At 29.5% G+C, this 12,444-nt stretch overlaps 1 protein-coding gene across 4 annotated transcripts in view; it reads left to right on the forward strand.

Moving 5' to 3' along the window:
- Ubqn (ubiquilin) overlaps window positions 1-12,444 on the forward strand; it is a 67,720-nt gene that overhangs the window by 577 nt on the left and 54,699 nt on the right. Inside the window, exon 1 of one of the 4 annotated variants that reach the window (XM_075382511.1) lies at window positions 11,649-11,666. The exons of the other annotated variants lie outside the window; for them this stretch is intronic. Coding sequence (XP_075238626.1) covers window positions 11,664-11,666 — 3 coding nt within the window. The 5' untranslated portion in view covers window positions 11,649-11,663. Of the gene's footprint in view, window positions 1-11,648; window positions 11,667-12,444 lie in introns of those variants that run through there. 4 annotated transcript variants of the gene reach the window in all.

Raw genomic sequence — 12,444 nt, forward strand, 5'->3', positions numbered from 1 at the left:
AAAACTTATTCATTAGGTACCACCTTAAAACTTACTTTTATTGTCAATTACCCTTAATTAACTTAATCGGTTTCATAATTAGTTTCATTTTAGTTTCTGAATATATTGTAGATGTTGATCATAGTATGTTAATGTGTATTGCATAAACCTTTAAACTTTTTATTTGCTCTTTTAAACTGGAATTCTTGAAGTAATTAATCATTTAATTGTTTGGTTTCTTTGACATTATGGTTTCTGATCTATTTTATTTCAGACATTTGTTTTGTTAGCTTTTGGTTACTGAACAACTGTTCAGGGTTTTTTTTTGTAAAATAATTTTAATTATCCATAGTGGACATCAATCTGCCTAGTTTTGATTCTGATAGTCAAGTAAAATTTATTTTGATAAATATTAAGCATAGTTAATCTTTATAGGCATGTTGATTATGATGCATACAATTTATGCAATTTTTGCTGTCAGTTTTGTGTATTTTGGTTGAGGTGGTGTAAGACCTTAGTGTGCAGAAATATTAACTGTTGGGTGAAAATGTAATTTGGAGGTAACTGTGTAGTAGTAGGGTATATGTAAAACTCTAGTAAACACTTTTTTCAGATTTAAATTATATCATTTTAAAATCTGGTTGACACCTTAAGTTTTTTTTTAACTACGGTGCACTAGTTCTATTAAGTACTTGTAATTTTTGCAAACTTTCACATCATATCTTTTATTAACTTTAAACGGATAGAAATTACTCATATCTTATGTGTTACATTTACATAACAGGATGGTCATAACTATTTTGCATAATTTGTGTGTTGTTCAGTGCATGCAGTTCTTCAATTATAAAATTCTGAATTTTAAAAATATACTCTTAGATATTAGAAGAGAGAGATTCTTTAGCATTTTTCTTAAACGAAGCAAGCGATGGCCTATAAAAATTGTTGAACAGTCAACTTTACCTGTAATTTGTGATTTTATTGTTCTGTATGAGATATTAACCTGTTTAAAACAATTTTGAAAAAAAAAACATTGATGTTCCTGTTGTTTAAATGTGACAAAAGTAGTTAATTCAGTAATTTATATAGATTAATTTTAGTTGAAAAAACATCATTAAAGGTTTTTTTATTAACTGATAAGTAACTTTTCAAGTTTCTAATAAAGAAATTCAGATTCATAAACATGCATATTTACAAAAAACCTTGTTAATCTTTTTTTCTCCAATTAATTGACTTTGTTCTTATGTTTGTTTTATTTTTATAAAGGTGTCATTGCTCTTCAATCTTGGAACTAACTTATGCTAATCCTATTTTACTTATTTCAAAACTTGAAACATAATGCATTATGATTGTGTTATGCGTTCAGTATTACATACACAACTATTGTTAATTTCAGTCTTTTATAGCAAAGATAACACAAGTGCAGTTGTTTATAGAAAAATTTAAGCAATTTAAAGTAGAATAGTTTTAAAAAAGATAAATCACTTGAACTCTTTATTAATAAGAAGTGGATGTCAGACCTTGCAAAAATATAAAAACATTTTAATGCTCCAGAATTATTGTTGTCTCTTTCTGTATACCATTCAATAAAGAAAAAGGAAACATTTTTACATCTATTTTCCTTTGGCGCATGTTAATTTAAACTTAATGAAATGATTTGTAGTTTTAGTCATAGTTTTAAACTCCTCAGTGACTCCATAGCCTGCCTTATTAAATAACCTGTTGCTGTGGTTTATACCAAATTATCTACAGGTACATTATTTTGATTGTAGGTCTGTTGATTTGTATTGTTTTGCATATCTTAAATAGATGATTTTAATCTTACTTTTTATACATTTCTTCTAATAAAATCTCTGCACATTTGTTTATGACTGCTGTTTTCTAAAAAAATTATCAAGCAGTGGTGTTTTTATTATGGTTATTTCTTAATGTGTACATCTTAATTTCTTTTGTTAAATTTAATGTAATGTGACTATAATTTAACCCAATATGGTTATGTTTATTTCCTACTTTGTATTACCACCTTTCTTTAGTACATTTATTAGAGTAAGTCGTAGAGGTTGAGAATTTTGATTTATATAGGTATACATATCTCTAAATTTAAGAATCAAAAATATGTTTGTCAAAATGAATTTTTTTAAATTTATATTTTGATAAAGGTAAAAATTGTATTGGTTATAGATCGTTGGAAAAACTAATGTTTTTTTTATTATTATTATTATTATTATTGATGTACATTTACTTCATCTATGGTAAAATTTATGTATAAAAAATTATCTTTATAGAATTTTTAAGAGGATATTTAGAAAAAAGTGAAGTATTACAAGGTTATGTTCTTACTTACACTCCTGTGTGATAATAGTTGTTAAACATTAATAAAGAAGAAAGCGTTAAAACTCAAAGTCTGAAATATAGTTCTTTAAAGCAGTCATTGGGTATACTCATTAGATAAAGAAGAATGAGTGAAACAACATTAATGAAGGGTTGTTTAATATAAGGAAATAAATAAATATTGTATTCTTATCAATGCATAACAATACAGTACATTCCTAACAAGTCTAAATATGTTGGAATGGGTAGATATGCAACTCCATGGTAAAAAAATAGTGGAATCTCTGCAGCATTTGTGTAGATGGTTGAAGGGAAACTGTAATAAAATTTTGATCAGAGCAGCATCACAAAATACACATTATAAAATAAAAAATAGGTTGTGGTTAAAATCTAAATTATTTAAACACAAAAAATAATTCACAGTTTTGAACATTTTATGATATTGAGCAATAACATTTTTTTAAATTGTATTTTAAATAAATTGAAAGGAAATTTTTAAAATAATTTAATAATCTATTATAAATTATTAATAGAAGCAAAATAAGATCCTCTCTTATGATCTGAAATATCGCGTCAAGTATCGCAAAAATAATTCATTGTCTGGTTCGGTAGACGGAGATATTGTTATTTTTAAGAATAAGTTAGTGAGTACTCTTTAACAAAGGGTACACATCCATAAACTCAAAAAGTTAAATTTTTTATATTGACCTTATGATTCATATTTATGGGTGCTAACAATGACCTGACATCCCATTTTTATATTTTAAAAATTAATTTTTACCTTTTGAAGAACTCTGAAGAGATGACTATGATTTTAGATGTAAATAATTGTAAAATAATAAATAATTATTGACAGCAAAGATGCATTTTTTTAAGGCACTTCAAAGCAAAACAGTATGGTTTAATTTTGTTATATGTAAGATCAATTTGATCATCCTAAGAGAACTTTCATAATAAAAAGCCCAGAAATTTTGCATTACGGGAAACAGGAATACTAATATTGTTTTCATTAATGGGATAATTATATACAGTTACGGATGTCTCACCTCTGATTTTGATCAGATTTGGAATATACCTTATTTAGGGCATATTTTATTCCAAATGCATACTGTTATTCATTACAATTAAAATTATTTGTGCTATCTGCACCCAAAATTTTGTTATTTTATATATATATATAGGGCAATTATATTATATATATAATTATCTATATATATACATATATATTACATAATATATATATATATATATATATATATATATATATATATATATATATATATATATATATATATAATATACATTATTTGCTGATTAAATAATTTGGTTTCAGTTAAATTTATTTAAGAATAAGGTCAGGTTTACTTAAGGTTAAAGTTAGGTTAAGTTGAGCAGAAACTCTTAATTGTGATTTCATCAGATGAATAACTTTGTGAAATTTATAAATTAACTTGACCTGAACGTAACAAAACTCAATTAAATTTCACTTGAACCATGTTATTTACACCATAAATAATGTATATTGCACATTTACCAAAACATATACCCTTAAGCTAAGCCTAACTTATTTAGTCTTAATTAAATCTAATCTCATTCTTAAGTTCTTTCAGTTCATCTGAAAATAATGAATATTACCTACGTATAATGCTGAATAGTTTTGCTATATAATTTTTAAAGGATGTAGAGGTATTCCATTTTAATTCAACAAATGATCAGTGAATCACTTTTTTTCTTTTTTTTTTATAATGATATTTGGTATATGATAACTACCCACCTTGTAGTGGCCAAAAAATATTTTTTTTGTATTTAACAATTTTTTTTTAGTAATAGACTACTTTCTAACTCACCAACAAGTAAAAACAACCATTTTCATGACTTTTTCCATGAGCTGCAGCATTCTTATTTTACACCATACAGAGGGTCAAAAAGGGCTTTATGGAAAGAGTAAAAATGGAATTTCATCTTGGTGTACTTAAAATTCATTTTGTTACGTAACCAAATCTTGTAATGTTTACTGAAGTTACATCTACAAATTCTTTTTCAGATTTTGGGCCCACAGTAAATAATGAAGGGTTTAGGGGATAACAGACCTGTTTTTTAACTTTTAGGTACTAGTAGCACTAAAAATTGGACAGTTATTGTGTTCTTCATTAAAAAAAAAATGGCTGCCAAATTATAACATTTTGAAAATGTCTCATTTTTGGGACCCAGAAACCACATGTGGGACAGATGACAAATATCTGAAATGTTTACAGCAGTATTTTTTATGTGCTTTGAGACCATATAAAATTTATTTCGTTACTCAAAAGGATTTAGGAATAATGAAGCCAACAAAACCACTAAAAACGCTGTTCCTTCTAACCGTAAACAAACGTATCCAAAAATACTGATGTTATGTATTTTTTTAGATTATAAAAGTTACAACTAAACTTATTAAAATGAATAAATTGATAATTAATAAATGATAAATAGTCGATTACAGAATGATTAGTAATTAGGAAGTGATAAACAAAATATTTTCCAATTGAACCCATGTTTGATTAACCTTCAATTATTTCTTGAATGAAGTACCAGGACCCTGCAGATGGAAAAAGTGTGTTTGATATTCCACTTCATTTTCATGTATTTTGATTTCAATGACTTTGCCAAACCACCACTTTCCATCATATATGCAGCAGACATAATTTTTACATTTTGGCTTTGGTAAACCTGTAAAACAGTCAGAAACACTAATGTCGTTGTGTACCGATACTAACATACATTTTTCTGATTCAGAGGTCTCCCGGACTTTCAGAATATATTTCTGACTTGTTGGAAACATTTCAAAATTTTATTATTTGGTGGCCATTTTTTTTTTTTTAATGGACACTTGATAACAATCCAATTTTTTTTTGTTATTACTACTAGTACCTAAGAGTTAAAAATTAAAAAACAGGTCTGTTACTCCCTAAGCCCTTCATTATGTATTTTGGACCCAAAATTTGAAAAACAATTTGTAAATTAACTTGAGTAAACATTACAAGATCTGGTTATGTAACAAAATGGATTTTAAGTACACTAAGATGATGTTCCATCTTTACTCCCCAAAAAACCCTTTTTGGCATGTAAAATAAGAATGATACAGCTCATGGAAAAATGACAAAAAAGGCTGTTTTTATGTGTTGGCAATTTAGAAAATAGTCTTATTACCCAAGAAAAAATTTTTTTTAAATATAAAAAAAATATTTTTTAGCCACTTCAAGGTGGGTAATTATCTTATATTAAATATCATCATATTCAAAAATAGTGATGCACTGATCATTTGTCAAGTTAAGATGGAATACCCCACAATACAACTGTAAACATATATTATACAATGAAAAGATGAATAGATAATAAATATAATCTATGATGCTGTATGTTAACATGAATACCAAAGGTTACACAGTTAATAACATGAAAGTAATATAACCAATTTTTATTTTGTATTCTCTATAAAATTAAATTATAAATGCATATTATACATTGTAACATGAGTATCACATAAATTTAAGGATACTTATTGCTTAAAAATTAAATATACTTGAATTATTGAATCTGTACACATTTTTAAATTATATTCACACTTGTTTGCATATAATATAATAATAATGAATAATAATCATAGAGCTCAGATATATATCAAGTTGCTTTATCAACCATATTTTTCTTGTAACCTGTAAGTGCATGTGTAACTTGATCAAATAATAGTCTTTACGAGTAAATACGATAATATATACTGCTTGCTTATTGTATCTAAAATCATATACGTTCAGAATCGCTTTATAATGTTGTTCACAAGTCCATATGACGTGTATATTCATTGGCGAGCATCTCATTCCAATGAAGATTTACTTGTACAAAATGCATATAATAAATAAACAATGGGGAATCTATTCTGCTGTAATAAATGAGCAATATATAAATATCGAGAAATCTATTCCATTTGGAATTTTTAATCCGCAACAAGTTATAAACAATATATTTGCATATTTTGTACATAGGTACATGTTTGTGTCCTATGTAAGTATGTTGTATGTGTTTGTATATGTATGTAGTATAATAGCTAGTCTGTAAAATTATTTAGGAGTGTAGAGCAATATGAATGTGATGTAATAATTACATTAATATGCATTTTAGCTTGTAACAACAATATTTTATACAAGAAATTAAGTAATTTCATGAGATTACAATTATAAATGGAATTACAATAATAATATAGTGTATAAGTATTAAATTAATCACATATCTTAAAAAATATTATCTAATTGCACTGATCAACAATGATTTTGGTAAATGAGACTGAGTAACTGATTCTTATAGTATTTTTCATGCTTATTTCAAATATGAAATCAGAATTCTTCTATCAGGCTTAGTTTTTTTATAACTACCATTCTTATTTTCAGGTAGTATAAAATATGAATTCATAGCATTTTGTGAACATATTTTATTATATTATGTATCAACTAAATAGCTTTTATTTATTTATTATAGTCCCTTAATTGTTGTCATATTGATTTGTTAGGCATTAGTCATCATATTTATTAATTGCACAGTAATTAAAATGAACAAGAATGTGACTCATTCTTCCTGTTTTTATCTTACTTGTAACACATCATTTACTCATTTTGTTATTTCTGTCGTTATTATATTTACTTGTAAACTGTCGTGCAGACTAGAGAAATATTTGTAATTCTCATTCAAGTGTGAGTTCTTATGTGTGCAACATTAAGTTTTGTAGCTGACTTTTGCATTTGTGGATATATGTTGTTCAGTAAGTTGAGTGTATGCTTATTAAATTAGTGTGTTTATAAAGTGTTTCTTTTTAAACGGTATTAGTTATTGTAATGTATTAACAGTGCCACACAGTTTCATTAATCATCCAAACAATTTCAGCTACATCTGTGGTGAGGTAACGTTGAAGTCTCGGAAAACTCCACTGATAAAAAAGTTATGTGAATTGTATTTTGGATGTAAATTAGGTGATCAGGACAAATCTTGGGCTCCTTATATTTGCTGTGCTTCTTGTGTAACATTGTTGACTGGTTGGGTAAATGGTCACATGCCATTTCCAATGGTTTGGAGAGAACCAAAGGATCACACCACAGAATTTTATTTTTGTGTAATAAAGATGTCTGGGTTAACAGCTAAAACTAGATGTACTGTTAAATGTCCTGATATTCCTTCTACCATGCGGCCAGTGCCAGATAGCTTCCAATTCCACTACCATCAGAAACATGGAACATAGATGAAAATGTCAGATCTTGTGCTGATTTATAAGGCAATGAAGAAAGAGATCCAAATTTATTAGAAAATGGATATATTGAACCCCATTTAATTAATCAGTCAGAATTAATTATCTGGTTCATGATCTAAATTTATCAAAGAATCAAGCAGAAATACTGGCATCAAGACTGAAAGGATGCTATGATTTACCACTAAGATAATAAGTGCTTTCCATGACAGACAGTCAGAATTTTAACATTTCTTCTCTCAGTACAAAAACTTATTCGTAATGACGTAGACTCTTTACTGGAAGCTTTGGGACAAATACACCATCCTGATGAATGACGACTTTTTATTGACTCGTCAAAGCGTAGTTTTAAAGCTGTTCTACGTTACATTGGAAATAAACACCCATCAATACTATTAGCATATGGTATTCACATGAAGGAGTCATGAAAATATGAAACTTGTATTGAGCTGGATTCAGTATGAGAGATATTTATGGAGATCTGAAAGTAATAGTGCTTTTTAATTGGACTGCAACTTGGATACACTAAGTTCTGTTGCTTTTTGTGTGAGTTGGATAGCAGGGATAGGAATAACTATTACATAAAAGAGCAGTGGCCAAAGAGAGAGATACTGACTGTAGGAGACAAGAATATTAGTCGGGCATTAGTAAAACCTGAAAAAGTTTATCTTCTGCTACTACACATTAAGCTAGGTTTATTCAAAAATTTTGTTAAAGCAATGGATTGTAATGGTGCATGGTTTCAGTTTCTAAAAAAAAATTCCCTAATATAAGCGATGCTAAAATAAAGGAAGGTATATTTGTTGGACCACATAAGAAAACTAATGAGTGATCAAGCATTTAAAGATTGAGTGACTTGGAGGTTGCTACATGGAAATCATTTCAAAATGCAGTAAATAACTTCCTTGGAAAACCACAAGTCTAGTGACTTCAAAGAACTTGAGTGAATTCCTTCAAAACCACAAAGAACTCTGGTATAACATGTCGCTCAAAATCCATTTCTTACATTAACATTTGGATTTTTCCCTTAACAATCTCAGCACTATCAGTGATAAACATGGAGAACACTTTCACCAGGAGATAACTACAATGGAAGTATGGTACCAGGGAAGATGGAACCCAAAACTGTTAGCTGACTACTGTTGGAATCTAAAGAGGGATCTACCTACAGCAAATTACAGCAGAAAATCCAAAAGAAATAGATTTTAGGTGAGTACAAAATGCATTTAATGTACTTTTATATTACGTTCACCATACATTTTTTGTTTCAAAAGAAATTTCAATTACAAAAAACAGCCCGAAATCTATTAACATATGAACTCAGCATATAAAATACTTTAAGAATCAGTCATTCACTCTCATTTAACAAACAAAAAATTAAATTTTGTTGACAGTGTTGTTTATTCAAATAATATGATTTATGTTAATCTTTAGAAATCTGTAAAAACCATAATCTATGTACAGGTATTTTTAGTGAACCATTAGGAATGTGTACATTGAGAACTCTGACTAGATTGTCAGAACCGGCATAAACCGGGCAAAATTCCATGCTTCTATTGCATGGCTGAAGTATTTTCATTGGTGATCAAAACTAAATCTCTAACAGAAAGGTTATGTGAAGGGGAATGTCATTTGTTGCGTTGTTGTAGATAATGTAGATAGTCCTCTGACCATCGTCTCTAAATGGATTGTATAAATTTTTGGAGTAGTTGCTAGTGGATTAAGCACATAATTTCAACCTTTTGATAACTAGGTTTAGACAAAGATGTAAGGACCTCCAATAAGAAAGTGACCTGGTGAAAGTGGTATTGGATCACTAGTCAATGGAAATTACAAAAATAGGGGTGAGAGTTGAGACAGGCCTCAATTTGTGTCAACATTGTATAAAATTCCTCAAGTTGAGTATTTTTTTTTTCTGTTGCGCAACATACATGATATTTTTTGCTTTTCTATATACCTCCAAAATGGGTGGATGCAGGAGGAATAAATGACCAAGCAAGCCCTTGTGTAGTTGAAAAAGCTTGAATGTTTGTTTTAAATTTGTGTGTTTTTAAAAGTTGGTACAAGTTATACAGAATATTTTAGCAGACTGAAAGTCAGCATCGTTGTCAGAAAAGATTTGAGCAGGTATACCGCTGTGTGAAATGAATCTTTTGAAGGCGGAAATAAACGACTGTGAAGTCAAATCACAAATAAACTCTAAATGAATAGTCTTAGTACCTAGACATATAAAAAGTGCTACATAAGCTTTATGCAGTGTTTTAGATCTCTGCCCGCCATAATGAATCATAATTGGGTCACTATAATCTACTGCACAAGAAGAGAATGTTTGAGAAGGAATCACTGTTTAACAGGTGGTAGCTGTCCAAGTTGTTGGGATTGTGTTTTTACATTAAACCTAAAACAAGCCAAACATTTATGAATGATTGACAAAATGATTTTTTTGCATTTATTATCCAGTACTTCTGACACAAAGAATGATGTGTTAATTGTAAACCAGGATGTAAAAGTCTTAAGTGTTCAGAATTGATAATCAGTTTCGTAATGTTTGCACGTAGGTGTAAAATAATAGGATGTTTAACATTGTATTGTAGGAGAGAGTGTTGAAGTCTGCCTCCTACTCTGACTAAACCAAAATCATCCAAAAAGGGATCTAGAGAACTAAGCTTACTTTGTTTAACAATAACTTGATTATTTATCTCATCGAAATACATGGATTGTGATTGACATAAAAAAAAAGTAAAGAGTATGGTCTAATTCCTTTGGTATAAATTTTAGAATGTGTAATTTGGAGATTTAGAGTGTCTGAATTGTTGTTCCATAGAACTCCTAGAGTATGTATGTTATATTCTTGCTTAGATGGTATGGATGAACCATGATTAGACGTAGAAATGATGCAGTTATTGGAAAACCATGTATGAAGTGAAAAACCACACTGTTGTAATAATTTGGAGATATTGTATTTTAGGTGAGCAACTTCATTTAGGTTATCCAAACCTGTAGTGGGATCATCAACATAGAACTCATTTTTAATAGCTTTGAAGCTTGGGGAAAATTATTTTAATTTTCAATTGATATTTGAATGAGACTTCTTGTCACTAAATATGGTGCACACCATTTGGCCCGGATGACACAGTAGCTTCTAAATAAAATAAAAATATCTAGAAGTAGTCAGAAATTTTTTAGCACAATATATTGTTGTCCTGATAATGTCATTGATGGTACTTTGAGTAGCAAAAGTTTGTTCTGGAATCCAGCTAGTTTCCTTTCTAGAGGGCCAATGATAACAACAAGCTGCACCATGTTATAAAACTAATGAGGGCATCATGTTCTTCAAAAGATATATCACATATATTTCTAATCCACCAAGTATTGTCACATGCAAGCCACATATTGCAAGCTGGTGAGTGATATGCCTTGAATAGGTTTATCAGTTTCATAAACACAGCTTCAAATACTGAATTATCATTTGAGACTCTGTTGACTTGGATTTTAGCTTACTGGTTTAAACTGGTGATTCTCTCTTGTTTCAGCAATTGTGTGACCACTTTCAAACCGGCTTCCCTGTTCATGTCGGATTCTTTCAACTTCTTGTGGAATAAAAAAGAACCTGATTCCTGGTATATTTTCTTTACAAAATTCAAATAAGTCTCTTGGTGTTATTATCTGGTTTTCTATACGTCGCTGAATTCCTTAGATGCATGTGCTGCTAAATATTTTGTAGTACCTCCAATTCCATCACAAGGTGACTTTCCATGGCTACTACCAAGAGGTCCATTCAGCTGTTATCCCACAGTCTTCTTCATGGTTGCACAAATTGATAAAATTCTTGAAATTCTTGCTTGTATTGAGCAGCTGAACCATCACTGAAGTTTTGTATATGCTTTATTTCAGTCAAAAATACATGAACAGCAATGATATCATGGCGCAATCACTGACCATACAAATGCTAAGATTCTGAAGCTTGTTTTTATTGTAATAAACCATGAATGGATGCAGTGTAGCGTGGTTGTTTTCCCAATGGAATCCTTGTACAGCATCTTGCACAACAAACTAATAGTTCTCAGCAGAATCCATCAGGATAATGGTATGATTATCATTTAAATTTTCCTTCAGTTGTTTTAAATATGAATTTAGATGTTTTGAAACAAAATGGTGGCTAATACAAAATCCATTAAAGGTTGTTTTAATGGAGGAAAGCTCTTCAATAAAATTTCCCGTAGTCGCCTGCTGTGTCTTGAATATGTCTGTATAAATCCATTGCTTATATTCTGTTAGTTCCTCCAAGTTGTAATCTTTAAGCTCATCTAATAAATAGGACCCCAATCCAGTTTTTCCAGGATACTGTTCACAATGTTGTAGCTTGCAATCCTTAGATTCTAAGTTGAAGACAATTTTCTCAATCAATACCTTGTAGTCATCCTTGATGTATATTGCAGCTATCATGAGCTTAACATTTTGATGAATGGTACTAACACACTGAATGTGTGCCAGCAGCACCAACTGTAATGCATCACTTTGGTCAAAGTTCACAAAATTTTGAGAAGCCAATTTCACAGCCATAATGAGCAGTAAGCTATGAACATCTCTTTTAAATTGCACAGAAGTAGATGTTTTCTGTATGTGGACTTTTTCATCATTGATCCTAACTGAAAAAAACTTTCTTTCTTGGAGAAATTCGGAAAAATTCATCATCTTTAAAAAAAGGAGAACCTGTTGTCTAATATCATCCTTCAGTTTTGTCCTCCTTTTTTTCTGGTGCCGCCAAAATACCATCTTGAGCTTTGAGCTTCCTGGCCTGCTTCACCATTCACTTTCTTCAATCAGGATATCCAGATCTTTACATCCTTGACACTGCTTACTCT

This window comes from Lycorma delicatula, chromosome 1 (genome assembly GCF_047948215.1).
Source record: "Lycorma delicatula isolate Av1 chromosome 1, ASM4794821v1, whole genome shotgun sequence".
Taxonomy (NCBI): Eukaryota; Metazoa; Arthropoda; class Insecta; order Hemiptera; family Fulgoridae; genus Lycorma; species Lycorma delicatula.